General features: G+C 39.9%; 3 protein-coding genes across 3 annotated transcripts; 1 reads left to right on the forward strand and 2 right to left on the reverse strand.

The window, feature by feature from the left end:
• Positions 1-830: 830 nt before the first annotated feature.
• Positions 831-7,498, reverse strand: LOC310943540 (recombining binding protein suppressor of hairless-like; the record flags this gene model as incomplete). Its single annotated transcript, XM_083909139.1, has 9 exons — positions 831-1,506; positions 2,504-2,607; positions 3,201-3,356; positions 3,888-4,028; positions 4,354-4,466; positions 4,591-4,728; positions 5,743-5,917; positions 7,167-7,332; positions 7,410-7,498. 9 exons carry the CDS (start codon positions 7,496-7,498, stop codon positions 1,176-1,178), a joined length of 1,413 nt encoding a protein of 470 aa, XP_083765265.1. The 3' UTR covers positions 831-1,175.
• A 3,283-nt stretch (positions 7,499-10,781) lies between these two features.
• Positions 10,782-19,187, reverse strand: hgsnat (heparan-alpha-glucosaminide N-acetyltransferase). The gene is made up of 18 exons (XM_083909126.1): positions 19,076-19,187; positions 17,929-18,050; positions 17,377-17,513; positions 17,151-17,269; positions 16,999-17,068; positions 16,804-16,873; positions 16,424-16,527; positions 16,029-16,105; positions 15,877-15,907; positions 15,248-15,408; positions 15,013-15,128; positions 14,391-14,518; positions 13,792-13,918; positions 13,566-13,652; positions 13,373-13,450; positions 13,205-13,275; positions 12,125-12,237; positions 10,782-12,032 (listed from the first exon to the last, which is right to left on the reverse strand). The coding sequence occupies exons 1-18, from the start codon at positions 19,167-19,169 to the stop codon at positions 11,851-11,853; spliced, it is 1,887 nt and encodes a 628-aa protein (XP_083765252.1). The 5' UTR covers positions 19,170-19,187; the 3' UTR covers positions 10,782-11,850.
• Positions 19,188-19,611: 424 nt separating this feature from the next.
• Positions 19,612-21,383, forward strand: LOC310943501 (dynactin subunit 6-like). Its single transcript, XM_083909094.1, has 7 exons — positions 19,612-19,687; positions 19,853-19,917; positions 20,038-20,143; positions 20,250-20,335; positions 20,588-20,635; positions 20,746-20,888; positions 21,050-21,383. The coding sequence occupies exons 1-7, from the start codon at positions 19,659-19,661 to the stop codon at positions 21,140-21,142; spliced, it is 570 nt and encodes a 189-aa protein (XP_083765220.1). The 5' UTR covers positions 19,612-19,658; the 3' UTR covers positions 21,143-21,383.
• Positions 21,384-21,550: the final 167 nt, after the last annotated feature.

Here is a 21,550-nt window from a genome sequence, read left to right on the forward strand (position 1 = left end):
GATGCTGAATCAGATGTTGTGTGTAAAATATTTTTTTAAGCAGACAGTTTTTAAGAAACTCCATCCGTCTTGATAGGGCGTTAAAAAGCACATATAGAACAATACATCGGCTGAAAACACATATGCAAGAGCTTAAGTGCTTCATGTCATTGTTGTGGAAATTTTACAACTGACAATAAACCTGGCAAAAATCACATTTTTGGCCGCCGTGTTTGGAAGAACCCGATTTATCAGCGCGGCTCACTCTAAACGTAACATAGAATTTTTTTTTTTTTTAAAAGGCAGGAGGTGAAACTACAAGGCAGAGATGGTGTTCAAGTTCTTTCCAAACACACAAGCACAATCAAACACCGCTGTATAAACACAGCTTACTGATAAGTAAACGTCAAGCTTGGTCTCACAAACACACACAAAAATGACATCTTTGATTATAAAGAGTAGCAAGAGACTGCTCTGTGGCACGGAAGAGCGACCAGAGAAGCACATGCCTTCATTGTCTTAAGTGCCTGTATAAAAAAAAAAAAACATCAACACACAATTTGTCCGTTCTTCATTTCATACAGAATGGGAAAGTGTTAAAAAGCAGAGAATATCTATGATTTTAAAAAAGAGGTGAGGGAAAAGTTGACACTCTCCAGTCAGACTATTAGAAACTAGAAGTAATTTCTACCATCGCTCATCCAAGAGTCAACAACTTGAACAAAGTCTATTTGGTAATAAAAGTCAACTCACTATGCAGTATCATACAAATGTCATAATGTACCTCAGCAAAAGCTTATAAAATATAATAATATGAATAAAATAATATAATAATAATATTTCTTGGTCCGTAAAAACCATGTTACCCTCGCAACATGTTTCCCTTAAACACGACAGAGAAAGTCTTTCAGTAGAAAAGTCGACCGTGGCAGCAAAGAAAGCAAAGAAAATGAGCTTTCAAAACCCACAGGCTCTTAAAAAGCAACACGGGGTCTCCTTTGAATCCAGAATCAGATGCGTCTCCTTTGAGATGAAGATCCACACCACACCACAAGATGGAGCTAAAGAGACGGAGTCAGTTATCCCAAGTAATGTCTGTCCACTTGTTTTCTTTCATCTCCATCGTGATTCCACACTCGATAGTTTGTGTCCAGGTCCAATGAGCCTCTTTGGAAAGTGTATCCCACACAGCGTTGCTATGACAACACCGACATGGCCGACGCCCCGGACGATATCCCCGAGTTGCTGCCGTTGTACGATCCCTGGCCGTCGCCGAGCCGACCCATCGAGGATGACGACGGCGAGGACGAAGAGGAGATGCTATGCGTGCGCAGGATGGCCCCGGCGGCGCTGCAGTGAGGTCGCGGCCCTGGTTCGGGGGTGTAGGTGAAGGTGAGGGCCGTGGCGTAGATGATCCCGTCGTTACGGACCAGCGTGACAGGAACCTGCACCGGCTGTCGCACCCAGCGCCAGCCCTCTCTGAAGGCGGAGATGTCCGGCACGACGCACAGGATGCTCTCCCCGCATCTGTGTGTGGCAGACAGACGAGACGTTTGAGTATCGAGCCATTACACAACTACACTGTTGTAGTCAAAAGTTTGGGGTCACCTATACAATTTTGTGTGTTTTCCATTAAAAGTCACACTTTTATTCATCAAAAGAGTTGCAAAATGAATAGAAAATATAGTCAAGACATAAATAATGATTTTTAGTCAAAATAATAATTTTGCCCTTCGAACACAAGGGTTTTCTAATCATCCAATAGCTTTTTAACGCGATTAGCAAACAAAATGTACCATTTGTACCAGACGTTTTTACCACATTAACAATGTATAGAGTGTAATTCTGATTCATTAAATGTTGTATTCATTAAAAAAAAATGCGCCTTTCCTTAAAAAATAAAGACATTTTTAAACAAATCTCAAAATGTAAATTTTTTCCTCAAAATCTTAATTTCTTTCTCAAAATGTTACTTTTTTTAATCAAAATTTTAATTTCTTTCTCAAAATGTGTTATATTAATTGAAAAATTTGCTTTTCCTTCAAAAATAAGGAAAATGAAAAAAAAACAATTTAGTTACATTTTAAATTTTTTTCTCCAAATTTTAATTTCTTTCTCATGAAAATTTTGATTTCTTCTCATCAAAATTTTAATTTCTTCTCATCAAAATGTTAATTTCTTTCTCAAAATGTGTTATATTCATTGAAAAAAAGGTGCTTTTCCTTCAAAAAATAAGGACATTTTAATAAACAATTTTCTCAAAAAAAATATTTCTTTCTCAAAATGTATTTATTTTTCTCAAAATTTAATTTTTTTTCTCAAAATGTAATTGTTTTTCTCAATTCTTTTTTATTGTTATCTCAAATTTTTAATTACTTTCAAATTTTTTTTTTTTTTAATCAAAATTTAAATTTCTTTCTCAACAAAATTTTCATTTCTTTCACAAAATTTGTTATATAAAAAGTGAATTTCACATTTCTAAGTGACCCCAAACTTTTGAACACTCACAAACACTAACGCTCACCTGTACATGGTGTCAGCCTCCACGTCTCCGAACCACACTCTAAGATTGGGGGTAAAGTTCTGTCCCGTCAGCTCCAACATGGCGACGTCTCCTCCACCGTTTAACTTGGGAAATAAAACAATCAAACAAAAAGAGATTTTGAACTGTTTTTGAACCGATAAGAGATGCAGGAGGAGCTGCTGAGGAGGAAGAGACCAGGAAAACACAGACTTATCCCCACAATAGAGTTGATGCATCTGAATGATATATTATTTCGGGGGTGGGACTGGGCATCAAAAGAATCATATACAGTGCTTGATTAGATGAAAGTTACTAGAGCTGCAACTAACCATTATTTTCATATTTTCTCCATTAATCGTTTGGTCCATAAAATGTCAGAAAATGTTAATAAACGTTGACCAGTGTTTGTCAAACCTGGAAATGACAATGTTCTCGAATGTCTTGTTTAGTCCACAAAACAAAATAGAAAATATTCACATTTAAGAAGCTCAAAAGATCAGAAATCTTGTTTTAATCATGAAAAAAGCTTCAAAACTCTAAAAGTTACTATACCCTACAATACTGGATGAGCTTGGGGGTGACATTTCAAGCAACATATATCTGATTAAAGCACTAAAATGTCAAATTTCAGGTAATAGGGGAGTTCAATAAGGTCTGCTCAGTGTTTGCTGATATAAAGCATAACAAGCATATTTACCTGCAGACTCTCCACGACAGGAACAGGTGTGACCGGTGTGGGGACAGGGCCCATGCCCTCATAAAAGGTGTACTCTGCCTTATCGGTGCTAATAATAGTCCAGGAAGCCCCGTCGTTGATGGTCTCTTTGTTCGTCTCTTTGGAGCACTGTGTCGCCTGGAAAAACAACAAAAACAACATTAGTTGGCACTTCATATGCTAAAATGAAACTATTATGGCGGAGTAGCGGGGAATCCGCAAAACCATTCGACAATTATGCTAACATTGCTCCTACATAAATTTGCAGGAATGTACGTAGATTCACAAAAATAGCCAAAATCTAAAAAAGTCCAACTTCCTGTTGAGTTGACGCCATGGTCTTCCCACCAAGTTTCAGGAAATTAGGTGGAACTCAATCCATGCTGAAGTTACAGGGCACTTCCTGTATCGTGGCGAACGGGTCGCAAAACGTTTGGACAACTTTGCTAACGTTGCTAACAAACATTAAGTGGGGGGGCCGCATGTAAGCGATTGGTGGGTCGCATACAGCAGTTTGACACCTGTGCTTTAGGCAGATTCTGACAGAAACTTTATTGGAGGCAGATCTTACCACTTAAAGGGGCAAAACAAACCACTAGGGTAACAATATGATAATTTTTTCCTTGTAGAACAAAAAGAATAAAACATGACGCATGAGCGACTGCACACCTGGAACTGGATGATCCTCTCCTGGGACAGGCACAGATACATCTTGTCCGTGTCTTTCAGGTAGAAGGCACACTTGTGGAGCTGAGACACTGGGTCGTCGGCGTCCATTAACGCCATCTGCTTGTCTACTTTGCGAATGACCTGAGGAGACGAGACGAAACAGAACCATCACACTGGGAAACAATGTACGGCTACAACACCAGTGCAAATTTTAGAACTCTGATAGCGGTATATGTGACGAGTAATGTCCTAAAATGTCATGAAGGAGTGTATAAGTAACAGTTTTGTGCCTGCAAATAATAAACAATAGTTCAGACACAGTGCTTTTACTTTGCAGGTTTTATTTACTTGCATTCCTGGAGGAAATGATGTGCGTTATGCAAAAGCCTGTTATGTTGTGTTGCTCTAAAACCCTCTGAGCAGCAGTGTGCGTGCATACATCGTCCGTGCATTAGTATTTATTTACCAGTCTGGGCAGCGCCATGCCAGTAACAGAGCACACCAATTTGACCGTCTGGCCATAATGAATGTAGCCGTCTCTCACGGAGAACTCCTCCCCTTCAGACTCTTCTTCGTCCACTGAACAAATGACAGAAAACAGCGATAGCATGAATGTCTGTAACCTATAAATACTAAAAAAAAATGAACACACAAAAGACACGACGGAAAAGTAAATAGATAAAAAAAATAAAAAGTAACTCACGGAGGTGAATGCAGAAGGCGCCCCACTGCTGGGAGCTGGCGTGAAAGTTTCCGCCCTCGACGTGAAGATACCTGGTGCTGACCGTCTGGGAGCGTAAGCGGTTAAACAAAGCCACCTTGGTTCCTGAAGCTATACACACTGGGATGACAGGGAGAGGGACAACGGAGAGGAAGGATGAAAGATATTAATACAGTGTCTCTACAGGCAAGAGGAAGTTATTTTTCACAATAAAATTGGCTGTCCACACGGTAAAAACCCTACAAGGTATAGAGAGAGTGTATTGCCGCTTGTCCACCACATGGTCACGGCTCGCCTTGCCTTAAAGGGATAGTTCGGAATTTTGGACATAAGACCTATTTTCCAACTCAGCCAGTGTGATGGAGACGTTTTCAGGAAATTTACATTCAGTTCTTCTCGTTGCCGAGTTCCCTGGTGCTATGGCTAGCGTAAGTCAATGGTACACGCTAGCATGGCATTAGAAACACTCATACCGACTCCACAGTGCACCCGAGGCAAATCAATTGTAACTGCAGACTATCGATGTACATATCTGTGTTGATAGAATGTTTGAAATAAAACCAACCTTGCAATTAGAAGGATTTATGTCACAGCAGCAGCAGCGCGTCATACTTCCTGTTAGGCTATGGCAGCAGTGGACCGATTACTACGAGAAAGTAGTCCCTCAAAAATTAATGCTATGCGAGGTCAGTTTTGTTTCAAATATTATTCTATCGACACAGATATGTACATCGATAGTCTGCAGTTACAATTGATTTGCCTCGGGTGCACTGTGGAGTCGGTATGAGTGTTTCTAATGCCATGCTAGCGTGTACCATTGACTCGGCAACTAGAAGAACTGAATGAAATTTCTTGAAAACGTCTCCATCACACCGGCTGAGTTGGAAAATAGGTCTTATGTCCAAAATTCCGAACTATCCCTTTAATTAACCAATTCTAATGATTCAGTTACACTGAAACAACTGCTTCGACTCTCACTAGTCACTAGTTAGTCGCGTGTAAAGCAAAGTCACGGCAGTTTCGCGCAGCTGTTCAGCGATGACTCCGCCCACTTTGAGGAGGTACAATATTGTAATGAAAAACCAAGTCGGGAGTGGAAAAGCGTCAAACACCGAATGTGCGTCTTTAACTCACAATCTGCATTTTTCAAGGACTGCTTCTTCTTGGAAGGCTTGGAGATGACCTTGATCCTCTTGCTGAGGAAGACTCCGATGTTGGCGCTGTTTCCGTACAACATCTTCACAGAGAGCATGAAGTGTTTCCTTTTGTCCGAGTCGCTGATGTACAGCGTCTTGGCCGTGCAGAAATTCTAAACGTAAGGGGGGGGGGGAAGAAAAACACAATATCAGTGACAGTACAGGGTGTCTACAGGTATAAACAAGTTGAATTTAAGACTTTTTAACGACCTTTTAATACCACCTCTAAATGAAATTTAAGACCAAACTTACAATGGAAATACATATCAAAAGTGGAACATTTTTCACTAGCTTCATACGCTCTGCCAGGCACCGACCTCAACCAAGAATACTCATTATTTTCAAGCCATTTGTGATTAAACTTGCACTTTCCCATGTTGTCGAGTGGTTAATCAATGCTGCCACCTGCAGACACTTTAGCCTAAGTCATCGAAAGCTGCGCAGTAGGCTAGTGACGAGTTGAAGACGAGACCCGGACACCATCAGCGGCAGTGATTGCAGGGTCTCTGCAGGTTTCAACAAGTCAAATTTAAGACTTTTTAAGACTGACAAATACAATTTAAGACCCATTTCAAATCCATACTGGCAAAAAAGTACAAAAGACATGAAGGAAAATTAGAGCCACAAATTGTTAAGTTTTCACCACTGCTATGCTAAGCTGTAACACACCGCGGCGCGCGCATACTAGCTAGTGGTGCTCGATAAATTCTCACCGGGCCTACTTTAGTTCCGTATTGTAGTTATGTTATCGCATCCTCAAAAATAGAACCATTTATGCAGGTTTTAAATAAAAGTAACGTTAATAGATTATTAAGACCTTTCAAAATTGTATTTAAGACCCATTTATGAGATTTTAGGATAATTTAAGACATTTTAAGGCCTTAAATTCAAATTATTGGATTTTAAGACTTAAGACTTTTTAAGACCCCGCGGATACCCTGGACTGGGTCTCGTCTTTCACTTGTCACCCAACGTTGCTTAGCGTACCGTTACAGCCTCTGACATAGACCATAGACAACGCAGTGGCTACCGGAAAAAAATTTTTTAACTAGCAGAACAGATACAAATATTTAAGACCCATGAAATGGGTTGAATTTAAGACAATGTATAACTTTTTAAGGCCTTATTTTTAGGAAAATTGATATACGACTTTTTAAGGACCCACGGCCACCCTGCAGTATAAACAAGGTTCTGCAGTGATAAACAGACAATGTGGTGAACGTGCACACTACAAAGCCACTGCTCTAGTTAGTTTGCATGGTCCAAGACAATTCCTTATTGCATTAAGCATGAATGTGTTTATTGCTAGAGATCATAGGAAGGATAAGTCATTGACAGAGTCATTTTCTCGTGCCTACATACCTTCCCCTCCAGGTTTAGTTGCTGCATCTCCTGCTCACTGTTCCCGATCCCGATGAACGCACACGGCTGCGCCTCCTGCTCAGTGCAACCCTCCTTCTCCATTTTCTCCAACTTCTTCTGCCAGCCACTGCCCATCAGATACACCGAGGGCGGAGGGCAGAAAAACCTAACAAGACGCACAAATAAAGAGGTTCACTGATTTATCTATGAAACATTTACAAGCCCCAAGCAACAAATACAAACCTTTTTTCGTTGCCGTATGATTTTTGGGCAACCTTCGCGTGGAGAATGAGCACCGTTTGATCATCTTTTTCCTTCAAGTAATTCCTCATAGCCTCCCTGCAATAAGGGGAAGAAACACCTGTTTTAACAAATTGCTCAAATAGCGTCGACTTAAAAACATCGTCTCGCTCTTTTTTACCTCGTCAAACGCTGGGGCTGAAGCAGCTCACCGAACTTCCTGCAAAACAAAAACACCACAGCGTCAACATGTATTATGCTGGGGTTTAGTAAAGGAGATTTTGACAATCAAATTAAAAAACAGTGTTTTTATTCCATTCTGTTTTTTAAGAACTATTCATAAAACCACAAGCATTTCACACTTAGGATCGAGTTCCTGTTACAGCCAACAATAATGTGATAGGACTTGTTTAGGAGGAAAAAAAAAATGGGGCAAAGGTGAAACAACATTGAGAGTTGATCAAATCAACATGCTGTGAAGAAATAATGTGTAAACAATTCAATGTGGCAACACAGACATTACTATTAGAGCTGAATGAGTCTTAAATAGAGTGAAAAGGACAACGCTAAAGTTCGCCACGGGGGGAAAAGTTAAGGGGAAATGAAAACAGTCGCACTGATGCGCAGTGCGACTGTTTTTACACTGATTGTCTTGTCACTTTTTGATGTGAAAACATTTTAGACATGTTAGGTAAGACATTAACCTTGCATGAAGTCCACTGTTGTATTTGTGAAACTTTTATTTTATTTGTGAAAATGCTTTTATACCCAGACCTCATTGAAACAGGTCTGGATCAAAAACCATTGTACCTAGACTTCTCAAATCTGGACTAGATTAATCTACAGACCTTGAAGATTAATAAAAACAGTCTCTCATTTGTGAAAACTTTATTATATTTGTTAAAATCCAATAAAGTCACATTTCAACATTTTTTCTGCATATAGACCACTTTGGACCATGGCACTTTTTTAAACAAAGATAAATGTGTATACACAAGCAACTCTGTTTTATAATTAAGAGTCATGTATGTGTTAAATATGTTGCTAATAGTGAATACTTTGCTAATTCGTTCACCTGTAATAATTATTTAACACAACAGTGTTGACAGTAGAGATGTTGCACAGTACTATGTGGATTTAGGAGTTTTGTTATGCTAGCATAAATTACACTGACACAAAGTGTACATAGAGATAAAGTTACACAGCTGTACACTGTTTCTGATGTGTACACACAGACAACTCTGTATTTTAATTAAGAGTAGTGAATGATAGTCATGTATGTGTTAAATATGTTGCTAATAGTGAACTTTGCTAATTCGTTCACCTATAATAACTAATTAGCACAACAGTGTTCACATTAAAGTAGAGTTTCGTTATGCTAGCATAAATTACACTGACACAAAGTGTACATAGAGCCAAAGTTACACAGCTGTACACTGTTTCTGATGTGTACACACAGACAACTCTGTATTTTAATTAAGAGTAGTGAATGATAGAGTCATGTATGTGTTAAATATGTTGCTAATAGTGAACTTTGCTAATACGTTCAACTATAATAACTATTTAGCACAACAGTGTTCACATCAAATTAGAGTTTCGTGATGCTAGCATGAATTACACCGACACAAAGTGAGTATAAAGCCAAAGTTACACATCTGTAAACTGTTTCTAATGTGTACAAACATACAACTCTGTATTATAGTTAAGAGTAGTGAATGAAAGAGTCATGTATAAATATGTTGCTAATAGTGAACTTTGCTAATTCGTTCACCTATAATAACTATTTAGCACAACAGTATTCACATCAAATTAGAGTTTCGTTATGCTAGCATGAATTACATCGACACAAAGTGAGTATAAAGCCAAAGTTACACAGCTGTAAACTGTCCAAAAGTTTCCCAGACGAACTGAAAATGATGCTAATATCGCAACAACAAGCTCCAGCAACACGGCAGAGACACCAGGCGACACCACTACGAAGAATAGTTTTTGCACAAGTGTTGACCCCACATCAGGCTCCGTGTGGGGGGCTAAAGTTTTTTAGTAAGTTTACCGAGGCTACGGCACAAGTGTGGCCGCAGACACGTCACACAACAACGGCACACGCTGGCGAAGAGTTAGCGCAACTCAATGAAACTTCTTTTCTTTCTGTTTTTTAGCCAAATTGAAGCCTCGGATTTCACCACTTACCCCGTAACAACGGGCGCCATCTTCCGAATAACTCACCCCCCCTCCGGGGAAAAGAAAAAAGTCCCAACAATCGCGAGATCCGTCCCACTCCCACAGTCTCTGTGCAAAAGGCAGCGGCACAAGAGAAGAAGCAGACTGGGAGGAAAAGAAGGGAGAAGCGAGGGAGGGAGGGACGACGGCCAGAGGGCAGACGCCAAAACAACAGGCGTGGGAAAGTTGCAAAGTCACGCGAGAACAGAAAAACTCTCACCATTGACATGAATGGAGGCGGAGCGATCGTCTCGCGAGATGATGCGGCGGGGCAGCCACACACTGACTGCACTGTAACTCGATTCCCACGCCTTATTGAGCAATAAAGCAAACTTTTTACACCTCTCCGCAGACTGATAGCGCAGCGCGGAGATCATGAAGTAGAACACGACAACTGGGAACACAAAGTTATATATATATTTAAAAAGAAAATCGTCACGTGACCTAAAAACGAGAGACTAATAATAACGCGAGTCAGAGGCGATTCTAGAGTCTGTAGGGGCCCTAAGCAAACATTCCCAGGGGGCCCTTCCTTCCAACCAGTGTTCATCACCATGTTACAAATAATCTGAAAAATGTATGAGTTCAAAATATTTTTTTTTTTCCCAAAATGAATGAAATAACATGGAAAAACCTTGCAATTAAAAAGTATGTGAAAATATAAATGTAAAGAACAATAAAATACTGTAAATAGCTTATAAGAAACTATATAAACTTAGTAAAAAAAAACATTACACTGTAAAGAACCCACATTATAAAACAATATGAATATATAGAACAATAAAATACTGTAAATAAATGGAAAAAAAAGATATATAAACTGAGTAAAAAAGATATGCATTACACTGTAAATAATCCTCTTCATTTTCCAACTTGCAGAACGATAACTTCACACAGGTTAACGTGAGGTGGGGCCCCTTTAGTACTATTTCAGTAATAACAGCCCTCAGGCACCGAGTGTCAGGGGGCCCCCTATTGGCTCGGGGGCCCCATGCAGTTGCCTGCCCTGCCTGTTCACAAACTGCACCTCTGACGTGAGCGGCAATGCAGTGCAAAAATGACCACTAAATAACAAATACTTTGGAAAATGATTTATTATAATATAAATGTAGTGTTTAAATATGTGACTATTAAACACAAGTTAGGAGAACTATGAGTAATATAAAGAAATCTCAGCATTTAGATTTTGCAGACTGTTGATAAGTGATAGCATATGTGATGTGTATGGTATGGTGGGAGTAGAAGCATCAAATAAGAGGAATTATACAAACAGCTTTTTTTTGGCAAGATAAAGACATCAAATACACACACTGTGCTGTAATTTAATACACAGATAATAAATCCTCCTTTTGAAAGAGTTATTTTGGAGGCCGTGGCTTGCATTCACGGCGGAAATTAAATCTGATAAGTGACTGTGTGACGCTTTGTGAAATAATACTGTGGCAAATGTCCTCGGCATTTATGATACAAAATGTGAAAGAAACTTTTGCTATTTGGCGAGAAAGATTTCCGTCGACTGAAAACAAACATTCACTCGTGTGACTGGTGTTTTCGTTAAAAACCTAATGAACTAGAAAGAGCCCAGTGGTTTCAATAGTCATTTTCACTTCCCCTCTGCACGACAATATCACAACAAATACAAAATCCGTGTTAAGAAAAGGTGCAGAGTCAGAGGGAAGTGAGGAGTAACCTGCAATGGTACAAATCTATACATAGACAACTGAACACTTACATACTGCAGGATTATTATAAAACTTCAAATTTCACCTTTGTTTACCAAATAAGTGGGAAAAATGGCACTATTTGTAGAGTATACATTATTTACTGTGTCCTGCTCTCAAACAGTAATATAGTTGTATTTAAGATGGCAGCAAAAGAAAAAGAGAAGTCAATAAACCCACAAGTGCAACACCTTGTTTTGTGGCACAAAAATGGGGAGTGAAACCAGCATCTGCAGCACATAGTCACACGCAAGACTAACAAAGTTCTCAAATTCTTAAAATTGTTCTTCCTGAGCCTGTAAAGACATTTGGCAGATGCTTCATATCTTTGGAAAACAACACATTACATATTCTAATCATATAAAGTAGTGATTACACATTTTAAAAAAGAATGTTTGACAAAATGACACAATCGTAGTCCTTTTTTCTTCCAATATTAGAACTCCAGCAGTCCTGATGTAAACAGTGTCCCCTGCTGTCTGGAAAACTCCATCAGTCAGAGTCTAAATTTTCCAAAAAATCTTCTTCCTGTACAGCACATAGGAGATAATCACCCAACAGGAAGTAGCCACTAAGTTCTGGGTGAGGTGTTCGGCGTGGGACTGGCTGTTTGCCATGCGCCAACGGAAGGGGAAGTACTCTTCAAACACTTCATGGCCAACATACACCAGGATGGAGTTTGTGCCTGGAGTCCAAAAATACACAACATTTATTTCACAGACGCCTAAAAGACAAATAATAATAAAATGGTTTCTAATGTGTGATGATGTCACTGACCAGGGTAATAGAAAGGAGCTCCTGACCACCACTTCTTCACGTCGATGATGTAGTAGAGAAGCATCAGCAGCACGAAGGCGAAACAGGCCAGTGTTGTCACATAGGACAGAGACCTAGAAATCAAGTGGTACAGAATTATTGAACATACAATAAAACAATAAATCCTTGAGGATATTTCTGAAGGCACAGGAGGGGTTTCTTCTCCTTTCTCTGGAGATAAATTCCCCTAAATCAATCAAGATGCTTTCAGAATCATACGACACACAATGTGACTTCACACCTGCAAGTTAAGAGTGTGAGTGTATGTGTGTGTACTTGCATTTATGTCTTTGTGAGGTCCATAAAAGGTGAAAACCTATCTTTCGGGGGACATTTTTGTCTGGTCCTCATGACTTTAAAAGGGCTTCTTCAGGGTTAAGACCTGATTTAAGGCACTTAGTTGTGATGTTTAAAGGCGCCATATGTAAGAATGTGGCCAAAAACAGTTACTACATTCAAATACAAAATACCAAGGTCTTTTAGGTTTCGTTTTCTGACTTAACTGGCAACCCGTGGTTGCTCGGCAGCTGAGACTCTACTGACTGCAATGATTGGTAGACGGCGGTAGGTGGCGCCACATGTCAAAACATGATTTCAAAACATAAACATGACTTGCAGTCAGCAAAATATATTTTTTAATGCAAATATTTTGTCTGTACTGTTGTTGTTGGTGAGTTCAGTTTGTTATATGAACATTATTCCTGAGTCTCTGTGACATATTAGGAGGATTTTATGGCCAGTTGATTTAGATTTATTACATAATGCACCTTTAAGGTTAGCGTAAGGGACTAGAAATGTATTATGTCAATAATGTGTCCTCACTTAGTAATAATAATAATACATAGGTTTTATATAGCGCTTTTTTAGGTACCCAAAGACGCTTTACAAGAACACAAGATATAAAAACAAAGCTTGTATGTGTTCACGTTCGATAACTACAACACATATTAAGGATACATATTAGAACTTTAGTCAATCGCTGCACTATAAGAATGTAAGCAACAAACGCTCCTGATTAAAGTGAATAAAAACAAACCTTACCATAAGTTCTTGTTGACAGGAATGAAGCCCAGGTCTGTGGAACACTTAGTCAGAGCTGCTGAAATGGCTCCCTGTGTGATACAAGAGAAAAAATGAGTGGAAATTAGATATTAATAAGTCTATAGAAAATGACAACCTAATGAAGAATAAAGTGATTCATATGCTTACCAAAAAGAAACCCCATATAAGAAACCTCGACATTATACTCGTGTGGACGTCTCTGTAGTGTAAGATTATTTTTCCTGCCTGTAGAAATTAAAATGTATAATAAATTAAACAAAACAAAACAAAAAAGGATTACGTGCGGCAATTTCTGTCAATCATGAATATGAATAGCAAGAGACAAGTACACACTACAAACCTGTAATCCTAGAAAAGCCATAAGGATGGAGTTGATGCTGCCAAGAACACCCTCAGGATCATACGGCATGTGAGTCGCATAGATCACCTGAATTATGACAGACACCAAAAGCTAGAGTTTTTAAACTATACATTAACTCGAGAGCAGTTTTTCAGAAGGAAAACCGATAATCGAGCTCACACTTAACATTCATAAATAAGCTATGGAAAGTTTTCTGCTCACTAACCCGTGACGAGGGATTCTGGTAGATGTGGTTTTCTCCCAGCAGCCAACGGTCGATGTAACCGGCCGCTCCTCCTGTGCAGTTGGCGTACAGGCCCATGTCTCCGATCCCACCTGGGCCCAGATAGCCTCTGTAAATAAAGAGCGAGAGCGAGGTCAAGTCAGTGACATAATAATGGTCGCCGATAAACCAAAACCCCAGCAGAAAGAGGAGAACCTGGAGAGAATCAATGCACAGAATGGCCCTCAAATGAATTCAATTCAATTTCATTCCAGTGGTGTGAAAGCAAAGAATTACAGGAAGTGCAAAACAAAAAAAATACGAGCTAAAATTTATCAACTTCAAATCAGTTTTTCACTTTATCCATCCATCTTCTAACAACCCTTCACTCTCACCTATGGTCCAATTTGCCTAATCCCCAAATCTGCAGTTGAACCCAGAGAAAGCCCACACACACACTGGTAAAAGTGCTAACCACTATTAAAACATATTCAAAAATATCTAAAAAAAAACATGAATAAAATACTCATTGGAAGTGAATAAATCCTTGTTGATCCCTTGTTACATGGATACAAAAATATAACATGGCGGGTTTGACTCACGTTGGACATCCTGGTACATTGAGTTGAAAAGTGAGGTAGAGCCAGATGCTTTCGAAGAAGACCACGCACAGCCAAACAGGCCAGTACATCAAGATGTCGAGGAAAGGAGACCACCAGTTAGCTGGAAGCTGCAACACACATCCCCCACAACCCCATATCTGTTTAAAATCCATTTATTTAAAGGCGCCATATGTAAGTATGTGGCCAAAAACGGTTACTACATTCAAATTCAAAATACCGAGGTCTTTTAGGTTTCGTTTTCTGACGTAACTGGCAACCCGTGGTTGCTAGACAGCTGAGACTCTACTGACTGCAATGATTGGTAGACGGCGGTAGGTGGCGCCACATGCCAAAACACGATTTCAAAACATAAACATGATTTGCAGTCTGCAAAATATATTTTTTTAATGCAAATATTTTGGCTGTACTGTTGTTGTTGGTGTTGGTGAGTTCAGTTTGTTATATGAACATTATTCCTGAGTCTCTGTGACATATTAGGAGGATTTTATGGACAGTTGCTTTAAAATTTATTACATAATGCACTTTTAAAGCAAAGTGATCATAACTAAACAAACAATTTAAGTATCCTTGTTGCAAATGGAAACAGAAGATGACGGCTGACCGTTGTGAGGAAGTCAAGGTGGCCTTTAGCCACCATTAGATCCAGACAGGCGACAACCAGATAAGACCAGGCCAAGCGCTGCAGAACACCTGGGATCCGCAGGTTGTCCCACGATACTGTGGAGGTGGACGAGAGAGGAGTGGAAGTCAAACAGGCAAACGGGAAAGAAAGGAACACATGACCTCACTGGAAAACTGTAGACCACATCGAAGAATTGTCTGCGTTTATTACTCACACGTTCCCTGACAGTAGCTCGGGTTGATAATGATGACGCCGATGATGAAGAGCTGCAGGCTCCTCCACACAACTTTCCTCAGCAGCGAGCCTCGGCTCGAGCCGGCGCACAGCAGGGAGTTGATCGACAGTGCAACGGACGTCCCCATGATAAACACAAACCTGCAAGAGGCAGGAAACAAACACGCGGGAGGTTTTAGTTTGGAGAAGAGTTTCAAGCAGTGAATGAAGTTAAAGGTGCCACATGTAAGAATGTGGCCAAAAACAGTTACTACATCCAAATTCAAAATACCGAGGTCTTTTAGGTTTTCGTTTTCTGACGTAACTGGCAACCCGTGGTTGCCCGGCAGCTGAGACTCTACTGACTGCAATGATTGGTAGACGGCAGTAGGTGGCGCCATATGCCAAAACACGATTTCAAAACATAAACACGATTTGCAGTCTGCAAAATACTTTTTTTAATGCAAATATTTTGTCTGTACTGTTGTTGTTGGTGAGTTCAGTTTGTTATATGAACATTATTCCTGAGTCTCTGTGACATATTAGGAGGATTTTATGACCAGTTGCTTTAGATTTATGACATAATGCACCTTTAAATAAATATAAAAATACTAAAAACACAAGCTTTACCAAGGGAACACCAGATCTGCAACAGTCAGACCTGTAAGGAGACAAACGACAAACACAGGCTTCAAAATGTGTTACAATCCAACAGGCATTTTGCCACAGTATAGGTTACTTAGTGATATTCTCCAATCAATAGACGAATAGTTGGGGCTCACCATTCCAGCTTTCGTGTCTAAAGAACCAGTATCGCCCCCCTCCGTAGTTCACAAACACCATAATGATTAAGGAAATCCTGACATGACAGATAAAATGAAGCGTTAGTGAAAGACACTGAACAACTGCAGGCAAAAGAAGAGAAGAGACATTTCATCTGAGCAGGAAAAATCCCATAAAACAAAAAGTATAGCCTCAAGGCACTGGATCCATGTTAATGTTATTCATAAGGGTTTATTTATTGACTGACAATTCTGGCGTCAGCTGCCGTAATAACGTCACGCTGCATGATACAGTATAATCCCAGCCGGCCACTATAAGAAGAGTTTATTATAATAAGATGCAGTATATGTGAGAAAGTGGAGCTGCAGGGGTAAAGTGGGGGGTGTGGATTTACCCTCGGAATGTGTCCAAAGATCGCAGCCTCTTGCTGGGTCTGGGTGGTGGAGGGAGGATGTTGTCAGTCAGTGGTGTTACAGGCCTGCCAGGGGAGCCCAGCTCCTGGATGGTGAAAGCAAAGATTAACAGATTTAACACTTTTCTATTAGGAGAAAACACACCCATCTACAGACAGTCATACATACTCATTAATTAATAGCATTTCCTTTGAGAGTTTGAACATGAAAACACAAGCACAAATGACACATATTGAGAAATTATTCAATATATTGGAACAAAAACTTTTACAGCAGGGTGACAGGACACAACGTGCTTTATAATATATGAATAAAACAACAATGAACAATTAACAGTTAGACCTTAAAAATGAACACTCACAGAGTTGATGAGCCTTTCCGTTTCCATGGAGCCACCCAATCGGAAGAGGATGCTCTTCACTACGTCAAGCCTGGACAAGAGATAATCAACCAGCTTACACAACAAACTACACAACATTTCACAGCTCTAGTAGGAAACTTCATGAAATAAAGACATGAAATGAAGGAAAGGAATGACATAATACAATTAGATTACCTTGATATTATTCTACCGATGGCTGACAGCAAAAACAGTCCGCCAAATATAAGAAAAGCGACCAATATCGCTGTGAAGAGAGGGTCAATTAAATTCAGCGTGTACTAGGTATGAATATGGCATCAAATCGGGTTTCTGTGTGCGAGACTCACGTATGTAGCTGTTGGTGGGTTCTGTATCAGTCACGACAGAGCAGTTGACGACTGAGGAGTCGTTCAGATTCTTCACCCACAGAGAGTAGTTCCCATGCTCCCCAAAGTGGAATGGAACCCTATAGTGAGTAAAGGCATCAAAACCCATAGCACACAGTTTACCTTCGTTATACTTCACATTCTGTTTGTCTGATTGTGTGTAACGTGTCTGTGTTATTAAACTTACATGCACAGCTCCAGGTTGACGGGAGTACTGTTGAGCTGTAGTGTGATTTCATGCTGCGTGCTCACAACAAATTCAGCTGAACCAAGCTGACCGGGACTGGCAGCTCGCGGTACCAGCCCAAGCTGCTGGTACAAACACTAGTACACAAAGAGGACACAAGGGTCCAGATCAGAGCAACATCTTTCTCCTCATCATCTGAAAAATGACACGTGTCGTAGGGGTGGATCCACGATTCTGAATTGATTCATAAAATTCAAACTTTAAGTTCCTATTTTTGAAAAACCACACAAAACACCAGTTAATTTATTCATTTGTTTTGAATGAATAAATGTTAACTTTTGTCTTAGGTTTGCCTTTGTGTGATCACATTATCACATTATCTTATACAAAATGTATTGTTTTGATGCCATCAATTGCCGTAACGCACTATGCATTGTATCAATTTTTTAATCGAGAATCGTATGAATCGAGAATCGATTTTGAATCGAATCGTGAGCCACCCAAAGATTCACATCCCTAATGTGTTGTGTGTGTGTGTGATGCTAGTGCTACCTGGTAGCAGCGCTCTGATTTCCAGGACACCACCAGCTCAGTGTCCAGCTCATTGCTGACTGTCAGTAACGCCTCATCCATCTTTAAGGCGCTGTGTTTGTGGTGATGATGATGAAAACCCCCTGGAAGAAGAGAAGTGTATGGAAATGGTTAAAGTAATCGAGGGTTCAAAAAAGCAAGAACAAAAAAAAAAAACCCAGCACAATCTCTCTAATTCTCTTGCACTGACGAAATATTTAGTAAATAGAATAGTTGCACTGTTTGCTTCTATAATCCCATTGCCCCTGTTTTATGCACCTACATCAGCAGTTCAGTTTATTGCCTTTGATTCAAAGTTCATTTGAACAAAAAGCAGACAGGATTACCAAACAAAAGATGCATACATCAGAATTATATTATTATTTACATGTTTGTACAGAAAAGGAACACATGCAGAATATGCTGCAGCTTCCTATCGTTGACCACACCCATATCTGAAACGTTAGGAACTGATGTGATGAGCAATCTTACAGTATATTTACAACACATTTGAACTTTTAAGTCAGGATCAAAATTAAAACACAAACACACATACACAGATATTGTGCAAGCCGAATATTAACTAGTAATTCGTAAGGGCTACAGCTGTGCAACCAGACTTACCTCAAAGCGAGGACAAAGTTATTCTGTGTATGTGTGGAAGCTACAAAACACCAGAGTGAAAACAGAACAGCTAACTAGCTGTTGCTGTTGCTTAGAAGGGGGAAGCATGTGAGAGGGTTGAAGTTATGGCTGCAGAGTCTCATAGTCACATGCCGACTTAATCTGTCAAATATCCCCTGGAGGGAAGTTCAAACAGCCTTTGTTCGAGTCAGTATTTTGAGTGGCTACTGTTTTTTTTCCCCTTCCCCAATCGATGCTATTTTAAGTTAGCTCTGAGCTAGCATGGCAAGTTCTTTCACTTGAACCATTTACACAAAATATCGAACGTGGTCAGTCTCGAAGTGACCGACAAAAGGTCGTTTCATTTCTGTAGTGAAACTTCAACACATTGAAGGCAAAAATAATCTCGAAATTCAGTAACTAACTAGTTGTGTGTTGCTAACACATGTAGCATTGCCCCCTACTGTTGTTTTTCGCTCAACACTGGTGTCGCTTGTTTACTTACATAGCGTTAGCTCAGCTGTCAGCGGTGCCACGCAAGCGGCGACAACCAGAGCAATGACAGCACATGAAAACATACATTTCTGGGATTGTGTCATTTCTTTCAGTGGCCCCCGTTGAACCCCTAAACCAGAAGACGGGTATTTTGACTTTTTTTGGTTTCCCTTTTTTCCATAATTTATTCTACTTCCGACTTTCCCGTGTTTTGACATGGTAGTGGGAGCGAGAAGGGACAAAAAGGCGGGTAGGGTTACTGAAGACTGAGAAGTTAGCTTCGGGTTGGAGATTCGAAACATGGATGTATGAGACGAAAGCTTCGGGAGCAATCTCAGAGCAACTTCACCACCGCGGTGCCGTAACCGCACACATTCGTCTTGTGATTTTTAAAAAGATCGGATCATAGCTAACGTTTTAATGTAATCGAAACATTACAATGAGGAGTGTTGCAGTCATATATGGATTTTTGACTAAATAATCGCTGCGATCCTTTTAATACGAAATGGCGCATGCGCTTTCATTGCGAGGCTTACTAATCGATGATCGAGTCACTCACTGACGCCGCCTGTCATCGGATAACGTTTATCACAATGGCAGATAAACAAGGTGCCCAGAAAAGGTAATTTAAACTTTTAAAATGTCATTTACGAATTTCGATACTTCTAACACTATGGAAAATACGAATAGACGGGCACAACGAGAGCGCAATGTAGCTCGTTTAAGAGGGTTTGTGGACGCGGCTACTAGCTAAGTAAGCTAACATATCTCTCTGTTTTCTGTGCAGCGTCAAAATAGCCGCTGGAGCCGTTGTTTGTGTTGAAAGTGAAATCAGGGGAGACGTCACCATTGGTAAGACGTTTTGTTTTCTTTGTCACTGACCAGTAAACATTGCCGAGTTGAAAGAAGTCACTTATCTAAGTTAACTTTACTGTTTGTGAGTGTCCTAAATGACGCCCTGTGTCTCCTCAGGCGCCAGAACAGTGGTCCACCCAAAAGCTCGTATAATTGCAGAGGCAGGACCCATAGTGATTGGAGAAGGAAATTTGATCGAAGAGCAAGCTCTGATCATCAATAGGTACATTTTATCCACATTGTCTCATCTTTTATACTGTCACTGATGTTCCTAGTTCTTCTCTGCATCATTATTAAGTCCACTATCGTGTCTGTTTTGGACTCTACAGTTACCCAGAAAACATCACACCGGATTCTGAGGTGGAGCCAAAGACTATGACCATTGGCATCAACAATGTTTTTGAAGTTGGCTGTGGTATCCTTTTTTTTTAAAATGAGATATTTATACTTACTCAGTTCACTGAAAAGTCACAGGAGTGGGGTCATCTGCTGCTGTGGTCCGCCAATCTGCCTCTGAACATCTCACATGAAGAGTTGCTGCCATGTGATTGAATGATGTGTGATAACAAGAAGTTGGATTTAATAATCTGGCTGGTGAGTCATAAGACTTGCCTGATAATGTCAAGCCAGCAAGAGCACGATATCTGCCTTAACGGACGACTTACAGTATCACAAGCCCTGAAAATTGGGGACAACAATGTGATAGAATCTAAAGGTGAGATCTTTTTTGTTTTCAGTGCGTGTTCATTCGTGTAAAGAAAGATGGTATTGGGTGACACCCGTACACTCGGTGACGACATAAATATACTCGACGTTGTCTTCCAGCTGACGTTGGTCGGAACGTGATCCTCACCAGCGGCTGTATCATCGGAGCCTTTTGTCAGGTCAACACCTGTGAGGTCATACCTGAGAACACAGTCATTTTTGGCTCTGGGTGTATGAGACGGGTGCAGACGGAGAGACCACAGGTATGGACACACACTTTGAATATATGGACTGACATTGCAAGATCAAAAAGCTCAAAAACAAGCACATTTTCAGATTTGTGCATCTGCCCCAATATCTTAAATTGAAAGCATAGTCAAACACATCTTTGTGTACTAAGCGTTTTGTTTTATTGCCTCCACAGCCCCAGACTCTTCAGCTCGACTTTCTGATGAGGATTTTGCCAAACTACCACCATTTAAAGAAAACTGTCAAAGCAGGTCACACTGCAAGCTAGTCTTAAAGCTTTATAGTTTCTAAGTTAAATAGTAAAGGGCTTTTAAAAACAATTATTATTAGCATTAGCGCTTGCTGAGAGGAAGCATGAATGTATATAATTACATAACGTTTATCAAGCTTTATCAGGAACTTTTCACACTTAATAGCTGAATCTTTTTTACTCTAACTGCAACAAATAGAGTGTTTTGTTTTTTCCTCCTGTGCTAATGAACCGTTTTGTATGATTAATTAAATAACAAACCAGCTGACATGGTGTGGACTTATTTTTTTCTGCTGAAAGATACAGATTCATGTTTAAGAATACATTTTATTTTGTCTTCACTGATTCTCAGTTTGAGCAAATAACTCCCATCAGAACTGATGCTGGTACACGGTATGTACAACAAGCACTGACGCAGTATCCTGT

Source organism: Microchirus variegatus, assembly GCF_963457635.1.
Source record: "Microchirus variegatus genome assembly, chromosome: 23".
Taxonomy (NCBI): Eukaryota; Metazoa; Chordata; class Actinopteri; order Pleuronectiformes; family Soleidae; genus Microchirus; species Microchirus variegatus.

Bases quoted from the DNA above. Each gene is read 5' to 3' on its own strand.
- hgsnat (XM_083909126.1), bottom strand. From the start codon at position 19,169: ATGACACAATCCCAGAAATGTATGTTTTCATGTGCTGTCATTGCTCTG. The intron at 17,514-17,928 runs GTAGCACTAGCA...TTTGTGTACTAG, and splicing joins AATCAGAGCGCTGCTACCAG to TGTTTGTACCAGCAGCTTGG. The intron at 15,409-15,876 runs GTAAAGCTTGTG...TGCCTCTTGCAG, and splicing joins GCAGATCTGGTGTTCCCTTG to GTTTGTGTTTATCATGGGGA.
- LOC310943501 (XM_083909094.1), top strand. From the start codon at position 19,659: ATGGCAGATAAACAAGGTGCCCAGAAAAG. The intron at 20,336-20,587 runs GTATCCTTTTTT...GACGACTTACAG, and splicing joins TGTTTTTGAAGTTGGCTGTG to TATCACAAGCCCTGAAAATT. The intron at 20,889-21,049 runs GTATGGACACAC...TTGCCTCCACAG, and splicing joins TGCAGACGGAGAGACCACAG to CCCCAGACTCTTCAGCTCGA.